The sequence below is a fragment of the Sarcophilus harrisii genome, chromosome 1 (assembly GCF_902635505.1).
Source record: "Sarcophilus harrisii chromosome 1, mSarHar1.11, whole genome shotgun sequence".
NCBI lineage: Eukaryota > Metazoa > Chordata > Mammalia > Dasyuromorphia > Dasyuridae > Sarcophilus > Sarcophilus harrisii.
This window is the reverse complement of record NC_045426.1, coordinates 463138856-463156779: the sequence shown is the minus strand read 5'-3', so window position 1 is coordinate 463156779 and position 17924 is coordinate 463138856. Positions and strand designations below refer to the sequence as shown.

Genomic DNA, 17924 nt, shown 5'->3' with positions numbered 1-17924 from the left:
CTTCCTCATATCTGTCTCCAGGATTCCCTGCCTTCCTTTCAAGACTTAGCTAAATGTCTGTCTTCTGCAAGAAGCTATTCCTAGTCAATAATAAGTGATTAATAAATGCTTGTTGATTTAACTTGACTACTTTGGGGAAGAGGGAAAAAATTCAAAGGATGACAAGAGGTTACCCCAACTGTTCTGTAGAGATTGTTGTAAGCATGTACTCCTTAAATGAGAGAGTAAGCCAAGTTGCTAAACTTAGCTTTTTGTCCACAATACACCCAGTGCTCAGTTGGCTGGGCACCAATCTGACATTTTCTGACAACAAATAATTGTTGAAGTGAATTGCAGGCTATACTGAATTACAATTCTAAAAGATGTTCTGCATCTCTAGATGCTGGCAGGCTTGTCTAGTTTACAAAATCTATTGAAAATACAGCTTCTGTATTCAAGGGAAAATAGACTCACAAACAGCATTAAGCTCCGTAAGTGTTCACCATCCACAAATCACAGGATCTACTTCATGAATATGTAGTGTCCTTCATACCCTTTCCAACAACTCCTAAACACACAGATGGTTCTCATGGCTAGCAGTTGTACCTTGAAACATATTGGTGGAGTATCTCAATGACACATGCAGATAACTTTAATAAACACACACATCTATACAGGAGAGATACCATAGCATAATGGATAGAAGACCAACTTTGGAATCAAGAAGATTGCTGCCTCTACTGGATATATGTGCCCACAAGCAAGTTACTTAGCCTTTCAGAGCCCCTAAGCAGTAGACTAAGATTGTAAATCACAGATGAGATGCTCTGTATCAGTGAAGGCATTTCCTCACCAAGAGTTCCCCACACTGATGAAATCAGAGATCTAGAACAAAATCTTTAAAAAGTGTATACGTGTTTTAAAGAATATTTTCATTTGCATATAAAAGAAATCCTTTAATAATAGTAAGGGGACAATTGTTTGTATCTTTTGTGAATATGGAGAAAGAATGTCTTGTTTATTAATGTTTTTGGGGAGGGTATTGGTGGAAAAATGTGTCTATATTTTAACATTATTTATTAACTTTTCCTATGTAACTGTTCAAATTCCATTTTAAGACCTTTGCACAACATAAAAGAAAGAACAGGTCATGAGAAGCAGCCCATAATATTAAAAATGCAGAATTTCTCATTTGAACATTTTTTGCCCTTTTTTCCCCCTTTGCCATCCTTTATCATTTGACACTTTCAGTGAGGACACTTATGGATCTACTATTCAGATAATTGAATAGAAAGTCTTTTACTATCCACACCATTATTACCAAGTGTCATAATGGATGAAGTATGGCCCTATCTGAATTTAGTGTCCAATCATTTATACCTGCTAGTCAGTATAGACCATGATAAAATACATATTTGAAAAAATGAGATATTTTAACAAATGTTTTCAGTTTTTGTGAGTTGAATAAATTTTTCTTATGAAGGGATGATAATTTGGGTAAAAATAAAACCTCCTAAATTTTAAAGAAAAAAAAGAAAGATAAATTTATAAGAAATATTTGTTATTGGTAAAAGGAACACTTTACTCCCAAAGTAAGATAGAATTTAATCCAGTTGTTACTTTTCCTCCCTGGGAAATTTATATAGCACAATAACTCCAGAGATCAAGCTGTTAAATTTGAGGAATAAATTTGTTTAAATATAACAAGTGTAACAGAAATATCTGTTTCTGGGATAATAATAATGTATAATAATGTTTTTAAGAGATTTTAAAAGAACAGGATTAATCAAATTTATTATTTTAAAATGAAAAGAATAGGCAAATATTATATCTTAAATGCATATCTTTCCATTATCTCCATCCCCTCAAATAGTGTTTCTCTTGACAATAAATTATTGTAAACACAGAGAACCTCAGAACTTACAACCAAAAGAAACTTAAGTGGGAAATTGTCCTTAAAAAGTATCACAATGTCTTGGATTGGGAGAATTTGCTAAATATTTTAAAAGGCAGTATCTTGAAAAGATATCCTTTTATTCCACTCTTACAAAACACTTTTGAACTAATATTCTCTAATTCTGTGGCTAAGTAGATTTACAATGCAGCATTTCTGATTAACCTAAGTCAGACTTAGACATAACCTAGTAAGTCAGCAATCTTGGTTATGTCCTTTATCACCTTTATGACTTTTGGCAAGTCCCCAATCCTTTTTGGGTGCAAAATGTGGGGAATGAACTAGGTAACTTCTGGGGTAGCTTCCAGATTTAAATATCTGATACTTTTTAAACTAGATACTCTAGTAAAAAGCAAAAACAAAAACTAAACTACAGCACTAGTGACAAAATAGACCAAATCAATATATCTTTACTCACATGGTCTGTTATTAAGGGATAAATATTAATTGTTAAGAACAGTCTAGGAACATTTCAGAAGGAAAAGAAAAATTCTTCTAATGAATCAGAATTTAAATGAAATTTTTTCTCACCATCTTAGATTAGATTAACTTAGATTTGTAAGTCTGCAAACAAATCAAGTCAACATTGTGTCAACTATATATGATAATATATTTTAAAGTGTACCAAAAACTACCATTATGGATTTATGCTAAGATGAGATGCTAAGACTTACATTTCTTTCAACAGTAAATAAATTATAGTGGGTACCATCTAAAGTGACCTTTAACTCAATCCCACATTACATTCTAATATAAAAATCTGGAGAAATGTGACATTAGAGTCTCTCTTTGAGGAGGTTGTACAGCTGGCAAGGTTACTCTCAAAGTAGTAATCAGTGCAATGGTGATCTGGGTTAAGGTGGACATAACAAATGGAGTCCCCATGGACATAGTCCTGAGGCTAAGATTAATAATGTGTCAATGGCTTGTGCATGAGGGGAAAAAACCAAGTTATTTTAAACCAATGAAATTGATGTGCCTTTGCAAGACATTCAGTTGGTCTGTATGGAAGTTCCATGCAAAGAGGTTGCTGAAACCAGCCTTAATCTAATTAATTTCTGTATTCGCTACTGGGGAAAATCATCTTGGTGGCTCTTAATGAGAAATGATGCTTGTAGGTTATGTTTAGATGTATGACATCTTTCTACTTTCCTCAAAACAACTCTATGATATATGTACTACAAGTGTATCACCATTTTAAAGATGAGGAGATTGAGATTCAGGAAGATAAAGAGATTTTGCCACAGTTCCACAATTAGTAGATACCAGAGTTACATTTCTTCTGCTCTCAAGTCCTGCTCTTTCATTATACCAATATGCCTCTCTTTCTATTTTATAGGTGGAAAAGAAGGGAGAAAGATGCAAAAGTAGAAAAGAGAAAGAAAGTAAAAGAACAGTTTGAAGTTAGAATTGAAAAGGGAGTGAAAATGTAGAGAGAGGGATGAAGTAATTACGGGGGGCACTGGACAAAATCATTATTATCATCATGAATCTGGACATATGAATATCTTATATCCTCATTTTATTCCAGGTTTCATTTCTTTACTAAACAAGATAATTTTATTTCTTGATCTTTTTCTTTTCTGAGCTTCCTCAACAATTCTCTATCATCATTACCACCAGAGAAAATGAATTAGTAATTAATCACTTTGAAAAAGATTCTTTTTATTTTTTTTAAAGTGATAATCTCAGATATTATCAAGACTAACTAATAGCTCATTGCTCAGAAGATCTTTGATTTTATACTTACTGGGAACTCATGCATCATAAAGACAACTTGCACCTCTATATTTTGTCTTCCTTAATTTCTTTTTCAATGGATTGCTTAATGCACATGTATCGTATACATGTATGTATTAACACACATACACATTTGTGATTGTATATATGTATCCAGCAAAAGATGCATTAAAAAACCAATACTATTATAGATTTCTCATATGTTTGCCATTAGGACTTGAAATGCCATTTCTAGAGACAACATGCGGAATAACTGGCTAGCAACAATTATCAGGGGAAATAAAACATAGGAACCATAATAGTTTATAAATTCAATATACATCAACAATTCAACAACAATTATATTTTCAAAAACACTTAGCCAGAGTATGACTTACAGAAGTCAAGAGTTAATCCTTTTGTCAAAGTCAGTCTCTTTTTAGGACTTCATTAAATTATTCACCCAATACTAATCTATATAGCTTAAGAAAGACAGGTTAAAGAAGAGAAGCTAATATGATTAAGAGGTTGAAAAGTTGGACCTTTGAGGAAGGGTTAAAAGAGTGGAGGTTATTTCATTTAGGGAGAAGACAATTGCAGAATGACTTGATAAATGTCAAGTACATGAAATCTACTTATTCAAGTATTTGGAATAAAGATATAGGTAGAGTGAGATAAAAATTATATTAAGAGGTTAAGGCTTTACATTAAGTAGGAAATTCTTAAATGAAATCCAGATTTTCTACTGAATTTTGCTATTTCTGCAATATTACTTATTTATTAATATTATTGCAAGGTTAATTAACACAAATATGCTACCAAGGGGAATTGTAGAACTTATATTTCTTGACAGAAAGCCATCTATTTATCTTAATCATTTCAGGTTAGCACAACTTAGAGGCAAAAAGATGAGCTAAATAACTTTTTTGAAAATTGCATATACCTCTATGAAGAATGAATTGTATTTAGAAACTGTATTGTATTGAGAGGTTCAGTTCAAATACTTGTGTGACCTTGGAAAAGCTGATTAACCTCTCTGGGTCTCAGTTTCTTCATTCATAAAATGAAGGATTGAGACTTAAATGAATTCTAATAATCATTCTAGTTCTAAATCTAAAAAATATATCTTTTCATCATTTTTTTCCATGTTCTGATTTTGACAGAAAACATAGAGCTTAATAATGAAATTATTATATATTTTGATTTGAAATTTTATTACTTAGTTCAATAAAAGAAAGCCCTCCCGTTTGGCTTGGTGACTAGTGAAAGTTGTTCAGGGATGCTTCCATTAATCATTAACTCCAACACTAAAAGGTACCTCTCAAATCAACAATTCAGTGGAGCCCTAGGGTAATCCTAATTACTAAATTTGGAGTTAGCTTTTGAGAAAGAGAATTCTTAAAAGCACTTTAACAATTACCCAAGAATAGCCTGTTGTTTTGCCCTTATTACCAATTTCAGAATAAATAAAAAGTTGTTTTTTCTACAACCTAGAAAATAAAAATGAAAAGACACCCTATTTCTTCACTATATTAAGGTGCTTTAGTACATTGTTCTTATGTGCTGTAAAATTCAAAAAAGGATAATTTGTGAAAAAAAGGACTGTAATTGCTAAGCACTTGATGAACTGTGGCATAATGCTAAATAATTATTCGCTGCCTTTATACTTCTGTCAAAGTGGGCAAAATCATTTCTTTTTATTGCTTTTTTTAAAATAAGGAAACAAGCCACTGTGACATCCATTTCATTTTAAACTAATGCTTCTATTATTCCATAACTAAATGGAGCTGACATCATCTGCTCTTTAGTGTCCTAAAAGATCTTTAGCTCTCGTCCACTGTTACATGTTTTATGCATTACATGAAATAAAATACCTCAAGATTTTGAAAATATTTATTTTAAAAACAGCAATCAAATTGTCTGTAATCACATTTTCTGCTCCGCTTTGAAAGCTGCATTATTCAATATGCCAGTGGTCTTTTCCATAATGGCGACATATTAGAAATTCATGCTGTTCTAATACAGCTGAATTCACTGATGTACTGCACTCCCTATAGACCTAAAGAAACACTCCTGCTTTAGTTTTATGTGTCCCGCACAGTACCTACTGATGTGACGGTTGTCAAAACAGTTGTACAGTGGCCTTTGAATTCAGAGTGTGCCACGACTGTATGCTAAGAAGTGACAATAAATCTGAGCATATACATTAAGCTTTGCTTTTGTTGCCAGGGAAAAATAGAACATCTGGGAAATAAATCCCTCAAATTTATTGCTTTTTAACATCTTTTCCATTTTAAACTTCAAAATCGGACATTTGAAGCATTCAGAAAAATTGCAATCTTTTGTTGCTTTTTCATTGTAAATTTTCTATAATATATCATCAGGAACCATACTACACAAAAAAGCCTTGTTTCTAAATGAAGCCTTTCAGTGATTGCCTTCTCCAACTTTGCAAGGTTTTCCTTTGTATGAGCAAGGGACTGTGGCTTGCACAAAGAGCAAGCAATCACTACATGTAGGCCAAGCACTAAGGCTGGAAAGACTTTGTACAAGTCCGCATTTCCCTATGGGCCAAACCTAGTTAAACCAAATAGGGAAAGGGTGTCTGCATGTGGGGTAAGGCAAATAATTGCCTAAAAACAAATACACAAATGGAAGAACTCGATTTTAGGTTCAAGAGTCAAAGATTTTTCATATAAGTCATGAATAATTAATGGGGATTTTTTTTATTCACCCTTCTACAAAACAGCTCAAAGACTTGGAACCAGATTCTAATTTTTTCTGTTCTGCCTCACATGGGGAAAGCAAAAAAAAAAAAAAAAAAAGGCAAACAACAAAAAGCAATAAGCCAGGTCAGTCCCAACTGCAGAATAACAACTATTCCTTCACATGAAATGACCCTTTAAGGACTCTCAGGTATCTCATTAGCCTACAAAGTATTTCTGAAAGGTGAGTCGTTACACAGAAATTGAGGAAAGGAAAATATTGTGCAGTAATGTTGTCATTACGTGACAAATAGCCAGTCAATAGGAAAGCCAGGATCAGAGCTTTTGACTTCACTATCCAATGAAGTCATTTCCATGGTCTCCCTGCATAGGAAGTTTATCAATGAATCATTGTGCCATTCAATAATCAATACCAATAACTAAGAAAAAAAGAATTTTATAATATGGAAAATTATCTTCCTTTCCTCATTTACCCACATGTGACATCAAGGAAAAACATCTTTTTGAAAAGATGTTTAGCTTTGAGCTGGAGAAGTAAAACTAATACACATTTATTGTGCTCTAAATAGCTTTAGACATTATAGTCTGCTTGATAATCCATCCTTTGAAGAGAGGTTGGGAATGGAATATCTCTCCAATATTGTACGTATCAACCATGTGAAAAACTCAATTTCTTGAATCCCTTAAAGAGGAAACAGGACTTTTGAATGATTATATAACATAAGACAGGAGAGAAAAACTCATAACAATGCTAAAAAGAGGGCTGGGGTTGCGGCTGGGCTTGGGGCTGAGGAAGCTTGAAAGGAAGGGGAAATATAAGAATGTAGAAACTTCATAGCAGCATATTCATTAAAATATGTGAATATAAAAAGACCTTCTATGGAAAACTGTTGTTCTCAGAGTCATGTTGATTGTTTAATAAATTGAAATAAATTAGTGCATTGAATACCCAAGAAGTCAAATAACAAAATTATACAATCTTGGTTGAATTTTCCTAGTAGATTTTTTAAAGATTTTGAGACTTGGCTTCAAAAACCAATCATTTGAATAATAGCTTTGCCAATTGATGGATATTTGATCATTTAAAAATGACTTTATCTTTCTTGGTCTCAAGTTTCTTCATCTATAAAATGGAAGTGATAATAATTTTACTACCTAGTATCAAAGGTTTGTTATAAAGGAAGCATTTTCAATAAGGTAAGCATTTATGAAATTCCCACTATGTTAAAGTCATTATTCAGTGCTAGGAATACAAGGATAAAAATGAAAACCAGTTCTTATCTTTAATGACCTTACATTCTACCATGGAATGGAATATATAAACACTGAAGTGATTCCAGATAATTTGATGACACAAAATTCCCAAATCTATGGAAATCAAAAAAAAAAAAAAAAAGATTCTCTGTAGGAGTTGATATGAGTCTCAGAGGGAAACTAGGGATTCTAACAAGTAGAGGTGCACTCCAGGAATGGAGTAATAACCTTTTAAAGACATGGAGATGGAAAACAGACTGTAAAGTTCAGGGATCAGTATAAAGAGTAAAGGAGACAGAATTGTACAGTGGAAAAAACATTGAATATCAAGTCAAAAGATTCAAGTTTAAATCCCAGCTCTCTGATATACTACTTAAGTAAGTCAACTAACCTCTTAGTCTCATTCTCCCACTTCAATAATTAAAAGGTTAGAGTCAATGAATTCCCTTCTAGTGCTAATTCCATGTTGTAAAGTGGGCCAATTTGTTGGTAACAGCAACATAGAATATAGAAGGAAGGAGTATGCAAAATCAGCTTAAAAAGAGATATTGAAGTCACACTAAAAGAGCTTTAAATGGTGGTCTGAAGAATTTTAATTTTATCCTACAGGGAGCCAATCAGATGCATGATTTAGGAATTCTAAATTTGTCAGCTATGTGGAAGATGCATTAAGAAGGGAAAAGACTGAAGGTAGGGAGAACAAATAGTAGGGTACTGAAATAAAATATATGAGGGATGCTAAGATGTTGAACTGGCGCAGTGGCTATGTGAGTACAGAGAAGGGTAGAGATATAAAAAATGTTTTGGAAGTGTAATTGAAAAGAACTGGCAACTGGATATGGCACAGTCAGGGACTATGAAAAGTCAAAGATGGCTCCAAGGCAGTGGCAGGGTTGGGTGACAGGAAAGATTATGGTGCTCTCAACAGAAATGCAGAACTCAATCTTAGTATTATTTGCAGGTCTCTTGAACTATGTAATGTTTCATTTACTGATCAGCCTGGATATGATAAAGAACAAGTATTAGTTGAGGATGAATGAGAGAAATGTTCTATAAGGATTTAGAAAAACTATCAACTTTGTGACTAATTCAATATTACATGAAATATTGGACTGATTTTTTCATTTTCATAATCTGCCTGTTTAGCATTATCTAGAAAAATCCCATGATACTGAACTTGTGGCATTTATGATTTTTTTGTGTGTGTGAGTAATGAGGCCTTTTCTAAAATAAAACCATTTTCTAAGGCAAAATTCAGCAAAAATATACTCACTTGAATTAGGATAAAAATACTTAATTATGCCACATTGATTAAAAACCTAATTGAGAAGTTCTAAATATAATGCTGCCAAAAAGTACTTTATTAACAGTACTGATGCTGCTCTTTAATCCAATTAAAGTTATTTGCCCTTATACACAAATCTATGTAGGCTATATTCTATATTCAACTAGCCATTTACAGTCAGAGCTTATGGAAAGGACATTATTACAGGCTTTGCATGGTGGCTTTGAGGAACTTTTGCTCATATTGTGTATGAGCTTTTGAGAAGAAATTTGAAAGGGAAATACCAGGTTCCTTCCAGGCCCCTTTTACTGTTTAATTTCATCAGCTTTTTCTTCCCTGTTTGCATATGCAGTTTGGTCAGAAATTGTGGCTATTCACCAAAGTGTCTCAGTTATTGGCAGGCAAGTCACTGTAGTTCAATTGCTAAATTTTTTGGATCACCTCAGCCATGAGTAGCAGTAAAGAGCTTCAAAGACTTAGAATTAATTTGAGTAAATTCTCCTCAAGAAGAGTGGCTTGAAAATTTTTTTAAAAAAAAATCTGTTATTTCCAAAATCCTTTTCAAAGCAAATAATCCCTTAAAGACTCATAAACTTGAAAGATGTGAATATGGAAGATCATCTACCTTAACATTCATATTCTTCTGGGGACTAAGTTGAGTGTAAAATAGTTTAGTAGCATATTGTCTGTTTCCTTTCCTAATGTCATTAAATTTTAGTCTAGGTTTTCAAAACTTTTGAACAACTCTAAGAAGCTCCTCTCTACCACTGATAAAAATAATATCCTCAAATACACCAAAATATTAAAAACAGCACTTTTTGTGATAGCAAAGAATTGAAAACAAAACACATGCTTATGAATTGGAGAAGGGCTAAACAAATTGTGCTCTAGGAAAAAAAGAATATGATGAAAACAGAGAAACATAAAGATTTATATGAACTGATTAGAGGTAAGCAAACAAGCCAAGAAAACCAAAATACACAATGACTACAACAATGTAAATTGGAAGATCAAACACAAAACAATAAAAAAATAAATGTTATGAAATTACAAAGAACAAATATGGTTCCAATGAAGAGATTTGAGAAAATATTGCCAGTCAACCTGTTGAAAAGGCAGGAAGTCCACAAGTGTGGTACAATGCACATACATTCACGACTATTTTAATGTATTAATCACTTTTGTCGATTTTTTTCCTCATCTCTCTTTTTCCATTAAAAATATTTAATGAAATGGCTTTCTGAGAGGGAGAATATAAAAGAAAATTTGATGATGTAAAAAAAAATTAAGTTCAATAAAGGTGTTTTTTACAAATTTTTGTCGATTTAATAAGATTATTAACTTAACTATTGCTACTACTGCCAATAATAGCCAACATGAATATAGCCTTTACTGTGTGCCAGGTACAGTAGTAAAGGCTATATTCACATTAGGCAGAAATAATGTAAGAATCAATTAGCAATAAAAAGTTGCCATATTATTAGCTATTAACAACACAAATGTGATAAAAATTCAGAGAAGAAAACAGGAAGAAGGAAAAAAATCTTTTTTAAAAATAACTTTATTGAAAGACTTGACTCCAGGACTAGTGCTCTATCCACTGTGCAAGCTGTTTCTAGGCAGCTATTACCATTTCTTCAATAATTTCTTCACTACCTAAAGACCAAAGTAGGCTCTCAGTAATTGACAAGTTTGTATCTAGGTAGGCTTAAGACATGAAGAAGAACTATCTAAAAGGAATGTTGGTTTGTTGTTCTTTGTCCTTCCTTCTTGAAGAGGACCCTGACATCAAGTAGAGGATGCCATGACAGGCAAATGAAGTGTATTTAAGTGAGAGAGGGCTGTGCAAGATCATCTGCTTCACTTTCCCATCCAGAATCATCTGGTTCCAGTGGCTAGATATCGATGAAGATGAGGGTACATGGCCCTGGATGGAATAAGTTGTTTTGGACTTTTTAAACAAAGATCAGGTCTCAGTTTCACTGAGGTTGTAACTCATTCAGTGACTTAAGGCTAGGTAGCAATTGAGGCAAAGAATCTCTTCTTTCATGTAGTCCAAAAAAAATTCTAAATAAATAAGCAAATGAATCAGGAAGGAAAAACCCTCAGAGCTTCTGATCAAAGCAGAAATTACTGCTATTTATATTCAATCTGAATCAATCAGGACCCAAACAATGAACAAATGGGGCTTGACCTAGGGTCTATTGATGGCCAGTCAATGAAAGAAATTTAGCCAGTAAACTCCAAGATAACTTGGGAAGTTTCAGAGATGTAAAAGAAAAGAAAAATCTTTTAAGAGCATCTGTATGTGAGGATATGATACCTTATGTGGATAGAGGGAGGGAGAGAGGGAGGAAGGCAGAAGGGAGGGAGGAAAGAAGGAAGGAAAAAGGAAAGGAGGGAGGGAGGGAAAGAAGGAAGGCAGGGGGAGAAAAGGGAGGGAGAAAAGGGGGGGAGAAAAGGGGGGGAGAAAAGGGGGGGAGAAAAGGGGGGGAGAAAAGGGGGGGAGAAAAGGGGGGGAGAAAAGGGGGGGAGAAAAGTAGTTTTCCAACACACTATTTTATCCTTTCTTCTCAAAGAGGATTATGACATCACAGAGGTGATACAAGTGAACTGAACTTAAATGAAGGAGGGCTGTGCAAGGTCACCTGCCTCACTTTTCCCTCCAGAGCCATCTGGATCCAGTGCCCAGATACAGATGAGGAGACTGGAGATGGCCCTGGATGAAATGGAGGTAGAAGAGAATTCCTTATTCACTAACTTTCTTTCTTTGTTAGATTTCTATTGAACTTTTACAGTGTATTTTGCTGCATGTAATTAGGAAAAAGCTTAAACTTCAGCCTTGGCAAAGATCTCAATGTAATATAGGCTTTTTCATCCTTGTATCATAAACTAAAGTGATTTTGGAATTTCACTAAAAGCCCAAGCCTACTGATACCAGACTATACCTCCATACATCCAAAAAATGAATTCAATATAGAAGGTTGAATACATGCCATCAACTAAAACACCCCCAAACAGATCCAAATGAAATTGTCTGGCAAGAAAAGCCTCATGGTATCATTCTATAGGACAATCTTTTGTTAGGCAGAATAGATATCTATCTGTATATTTTAAAATTCAGGTGTTTTCCTTTGATCTATCAGTATTTCTACTGGGTCTGTATCCCAAAAGAGATCATAAAAAAGGGAAAAGGACTCATATATGCAAAAAAAAAATTTGTAGCAGGCCTTTTGTGGTGGCAAGGAACTGGAAATTTAAGTGAATGCTCATTAGTTGAGGAATGGCTAAATAAGTTATGGTATATGAATGTAATGGAATATTACTATTCTATAAGAAATGATCAATAGGCTGATTTCAGAATAAGCCTGGAAAGATTTACATGAACTGATACTAAGTGAAGTGAGTAGAAAGAGTATATAACAATATTATTTGATGATCAACTGTGATAGACTTGTTGCCTCTTCAACGATGAGATGATTTGAGGCAATTCCAGTAGGTTTATAATGGAAAATTCAATCCATAGGCAGAGAGAGAACTATGAAGACTAAATGGATCAAAGCTTGATATTTTCACCTTACTGTTGTTTGCTTGTTTTTTTTTTTCTTTTGATCTGATTTTTCTTGCACAGCATGATGAATATGAAAATATGTTTAGAAGAATTGTACCTATATTGAATTGTCTGCTGTGTAGGGGAAGGGAGAGGAATGGAAGGGGGTAGAAAAAACTGCAACACAAGGTTTTGCAGGGCTGAATGTTGACAACTATCTTTGCATGTGTTTGAAAAAATAAAATGCTATTAAAAAGAGAAAACAATTCTAGATTTAAAAAAAAATCAAGTGTATTATGAAGGACAATTTGTTTCCTAGAATATTATTTCTACCCATTACCCTGGTATTAAAAATTCTATTTTTTGAGATTTGTTCTTCAATCTTAAACAAAATGGAATTTTGTCCCTTGCAGTATGATGAAGATAATAGCAATGATACCTATAACCACTTATACTCCAGAAATGTTATGAGAGCTTAAAGAGAAAATGTTTGGAGTATGAAGATCTTGGTTTGCCTCCCAGAACTGTCACTATCTGTGTGGTTTTCTACAAGTCACTTTATCTTTTTAATCCTTTGTTTCCCCATGTATAAAAAAAAGAGAGTAGACTACATGATCTCTTAGGGTCCCTTCTACACTCTAGATACATGACTTATGATGATGTAACTTAAAATAATAGTAAAGGTCATCAACATTTAGATTAAATTCTATTCCAGGCTAAGTTTCAGAAAATCATTTATGAAACACCACTATTTTTGGTAAAGAAGTGGTGTAAATTATGGATTTTGAATGCTGAATAAGCTGTCAGACACAGCAGTGATGTTGTCTAGTTTTACTTAATTCTCCATTTAAGGGTATTATGGAAGTTATAGAAAACAACTGAAGTATAAAAAAAGCTCCAAAGCATCAAACTTTCTAAAAAATGAGAACATATAATAAAAAGTAATTTATAAACTATAAAACATTATATATTATTTGTGATTATTATTAAATTCTTGGAAATTTTAGGAAAATGCTGAATTAATAATGTGAATTATGATAAATCAAATTAATATAAATGAGAAGAACAAATTAGTTTTGTGACTTAGAAACAAAGGACTCATTTTTCCCTAAGTCATGTCATGAAAGTCACAGAAAGAATTTACAGAAAAAAAGATTTATATATCTTTTATCTCTTTTGTTTATAGAGTATACTATTTTCTTTAATGGTTTATAAACTCATTCTAAAGATAATTCCCCCAAACAGTTTCAACTATGTTTGGAAAATGGCTCTATCAAAGGAATAGTTGAATAATCTTCAAAATATTTAAGTTCTACTATGATTGTTTTATAAATCTTGTTACTTCCTATTCGTTCTTCTAGGCAGAGTATCCTGAGCTGAAATAATCTGGAGAAATTGTACAGTTGGTATTGAAAATAATTCTGGATAATCTTTATAGGCAATGTCATAAGCCCCCTCTCATATCAGTTGGGATAAAATAAAATTGCATGTGATTCCATGCCCAATCACAGAGAAAAACTATACTAAAAAAAATACATTCAGTTAGTCAGTAAACATTTATTAAGCAACTACTATATGCCAGACAGTTTACTAGCATGAAGGATACCAAAAAAGATATTGTTCAAAAGACTGGATTTCAGCTTCAAATAGAAATCCATTGAAACATCTTTTCATATCCATAGCAGAATAATGTGACTGAAAACTCAATTTCTTTAGTTAAGGTTAAATAACCAAGTAATTGATCTGAGAGTCAAAAATGCATTAATGATTCAGGTAATAAAAATGTTGACTATATGAGTTATTGTACTTAAAAATAAACAGAATAATCAGATTGTCCTAACCGTAATAGCACTTAGACAGATTCATAGATAGTTTCACAAATAAACAAAATTTTTAAAAATAGATTGCTGTGATAGAAAAGAAAAGCATCTTGAAGCAAGTTACAGAATTCTGTGGTCCTTCAACTTGTCCTGCTGTATTACTCAAATGAAAACAAAAAAGAGGTATTCTTATCAAATCAATAAATGATACAAAGCTTGCAGAGATAGCTCACACATTGGATAACAGAATAAAGGTATAAAAATTACCTCAATAGACTGAAATAATGGACCAGACTTTAAAAAGATGAATTCTAAAAAAGACAATTTCAAACTCCTACATTTCATTTTTAAAAAATCAGTTAAATGAGTACAGGTGGGAGATACCTGACCTACTATGTGAAAAGGAAGGTTCTGTGATAATAAACTTGGCAATATGAGTCAACAGTGTTTTTTTTTTTAAATAATGAAATCTTGGGCTACATAGGGGACCCCCAATCTTTCACCCCAAACTGTTGTATCCAGATCAAAGAACATATAATTAATTGTGCCACCATACTTGGTGGTGTTCAGATTTAGTCTAATTAGTATTATTTGGAATCTCTAGATTATGCTTGGAATGATATCATACATTTCAGGCATGACAAGTAATACATGGCAAACTGGACTATGTTGATAGAAATAACCAGCATAATAAAAGATTTGGAAACCATGTTCTAAGACATAAAGTTAAATATTTGGAGTAAGGCAACCTTCTTTAAATACTTGAAGGGCTATCATGTGGAAATTAGAGGTACTAGAAGGTGCTAAATTCCCTTTCACCTTTAGGGGTATAAGATTCTATGATAACTAGCTCATCAATCCTGTATTTATAATTTATGATACCTGTAAGAACATTTGAAATAAATAAGTGACAGTTTCACTTTAATAAAGAATAGATGGAAAATCACTTTAGTATTTTACAGAATATAGTACAGAAATATAGGGCATAGGGAAAACATTTTAAGTGGTTGTCAGTACTTCTGGTTTCATAATTCTGTTTTATGATCATTTTAAAAATCTCACTCATTAACCCAGCTAACCACCACCTCCCTCCATATCCCCTAAAAGGGTAAAAGTTCTTACCACAGAAATTGAGTTTGAAAGCAGTGTTCCATCTTGGCCCAGCATGTTGGATACAGTAATTTCAGGTAGGTTCATATTTTGCGGATGGAATGGAAGCAGCCCATTATGGTTCATTGGGTGACAAAGAGGGTGATAACCAGACTCTACTTCATTCAGATGCACCAGCGAATGATCAGGTAGTGAAGGGGGTGTAATAGGAGGAATGTTAAAGTCTTCATTTTCAAGACTTGGACCAGGGTAAGACTGTGAAATGAAAATAAGAATATTGTTGAAAATCATCACACACACGGCATGCTCTCATATAATCTGTTTATATGTTACGGCAGGCAGTAGCATCAATTTAGCAATGAGAACATTTCAAATACTCATAGATTCTCCTGTTGCAGTTTGGCCATTATGCATGGGGGGAGAGTGCCTCAGAGGCATAAGCCTGTCTGGTATGCACATAGCCTCCATTAAGCAGGATTTTTTTTTTCTCTCCAAAAAAGCTGAAATCAAATAGATTTCAAGAGTCCCATTAAAAATTTCCAGAATCTTAATCTAGCTGAATACCTTTTTCATGCGAATTGTGAGGAAGGAAGGCAATTTATAAAATTAATGTTTGATCAAATGTGCTTCCTAGGGCTTCCTACAGTTCAGATCATGGTCTGTACTAAAATGAATTCCAGAAACTTTTAGGTTTTGAAAAAATAATGTGCTCATCTTTCCTCTGGGGGAAAAATAACAAGAATAATAGAGAAGATATTTGTGGATGTTGTAGTGGACATCATTGAAAATACAACACAAACAAAAATAAACACAATAAAAATAATGTCACAATTGAAATTAAGGTAAACTGAAACACAAACTCCAAGCACAATCAATTTATTAGCAAAGTAAAAAATTTGCCAATATACAGGATCTCAGCCCAAACAAACTAAGATTTCAAATGGAAGTTAATATATCATTTTTATAGACAAAAGAAGAATAGAAAAAAAAACCAGAAGGTAGCTTCTTCATAGGGAAGATAAGGTTATTGGTTACAAAGTTAGATGCATTATAGATATGGAGAATAATATGAAAGGTTGGGAAATGGCAATGCAAGGGATAGTAACACCTTCTCCTTCAACTCTGCTAGGAAATTCTAATTGATTTAATCCATCTGCAAGAATAAATAATGGTACATATAGAGATAACGAATTTCCTCTAATTGTACAAGGAAAACTAGTAGTATAGATATAATAGGTTTCTTTTAATTAAAGCGATTTATAGAAAAATTGAACTTTAACTTAGAGAGGAAAAGACTAAACTTCTGAAGTCATGAACTTCCAAACTTAATTCAAAGACAAAAAAACATGAGTTAGGCAGTTGTGCAAAATGGCAGCAGAAAAATAAAATAGACTCAATTACAAACTAGAAATTTTATTTTCTTACTAGAAAGGCCTACTTTTAACTATGAATTCAAAAGGGAACAAACTTTCTTAGTATTATCAACACTCATTTCTACAAATTCTTTTCCTTGGGAATTAAGTCAAAACTAAATACTGCAGTTACCTAAATTCATTTTACCGATTTTGTAAAATAATAACAAGACAAATTAAGGAATAGTACTTAATCAGTGAAATAACTATTGGTATTTGGGTTTTCTGCTGGAAGGTGTCATCGGAAAAATCTATGGATAGAAAGGTATTTGAGAGTTTCTAGTTCAAAAGGGAAGGTGGAAGTATTCAAAGAGAGTTAAGAAAAATTACATGATAAGAAGAGCATATGAGACAACACTGCTGAACATATCTCTGGACAAAGATATTTACTTGGAGCAATTGGTATCATAAGGAGAAATAATCTCAATCCCAATATTTCCATGTGTCCTATTTGACTTGAGAGAAGTTTTATAGTCTCCAGGATCATCAGTAACAAGGTTTACCTTGTATAATGTAACATAACACTGCATGCTGAGAGAGGCAAGATTTTCAATGGTCATGTAGGAGGGCAGCCAGAAAGTGAAAGCCAAAGACAGTAGTTAGAAGGTAGTCATTGGGAGCTCTGCCATTACGTTTCATGCAATTGCATCCAAGAGCCTGGGGTTATTTTCTCCAGATGGTGTCTATTTGTCTAACAGAAAGAAAATCTTTGAATTGCACTTGCTAAATGTTTTACAAGTTCTGATATATTTATTTAGGTGCTGTTAGAAGACATGATTAAATGAAGAGCTACTAGTAACATCTGGAACTGAGGCAGGTCCTGAAGGGCAGGAAGTGGTGTGTGTGTGTGTGTGTGTGTGTGTGTGTGTGTGTAATGGAAGAATGGAGCAAGTTGAGAGGAAGACATGAAGGAGAAATTTGCTTAATTAAACTTTGCAGATAGAATGTTAAAATATTAAGATGAGGATGAAATGACCAGATATAATATTTTCACTATTTCTTAGTTTGAAAGCTTAGAATACATGTTATTAATTTGAGGAAATACACTGTTGAGTGATATGTATTGTTTTAAATGTAATTCTTATTTGTCATCAGCCAGATTACCTTGAGGCTCA

At 33.1% G+C, this 17924-nt stretch overlaps 1 protein-coding gene across 1 annotated transcript in view; it reads right to left on the bottom strand.

Annotated features, from left to right (window-relative positions):
• The window catches only part of TOX (thymocyte selection associated high mobility group box), a 357348-nt gene that overhangs the window by 148466 nt on the left and 190958 nt on the right, over positions 1-17924 (bottom strand). Inside the window, exon 3 of the mRNA XM_003759752.4 lies at positions 15410-15652. Within this exon, the coding sequence (XP_003759800.1) occupies positions 15410-15652 (243 nt within the window). The remainder of the gene's footprint in view (positions 1-15409; positions 15653-17924) is intronic.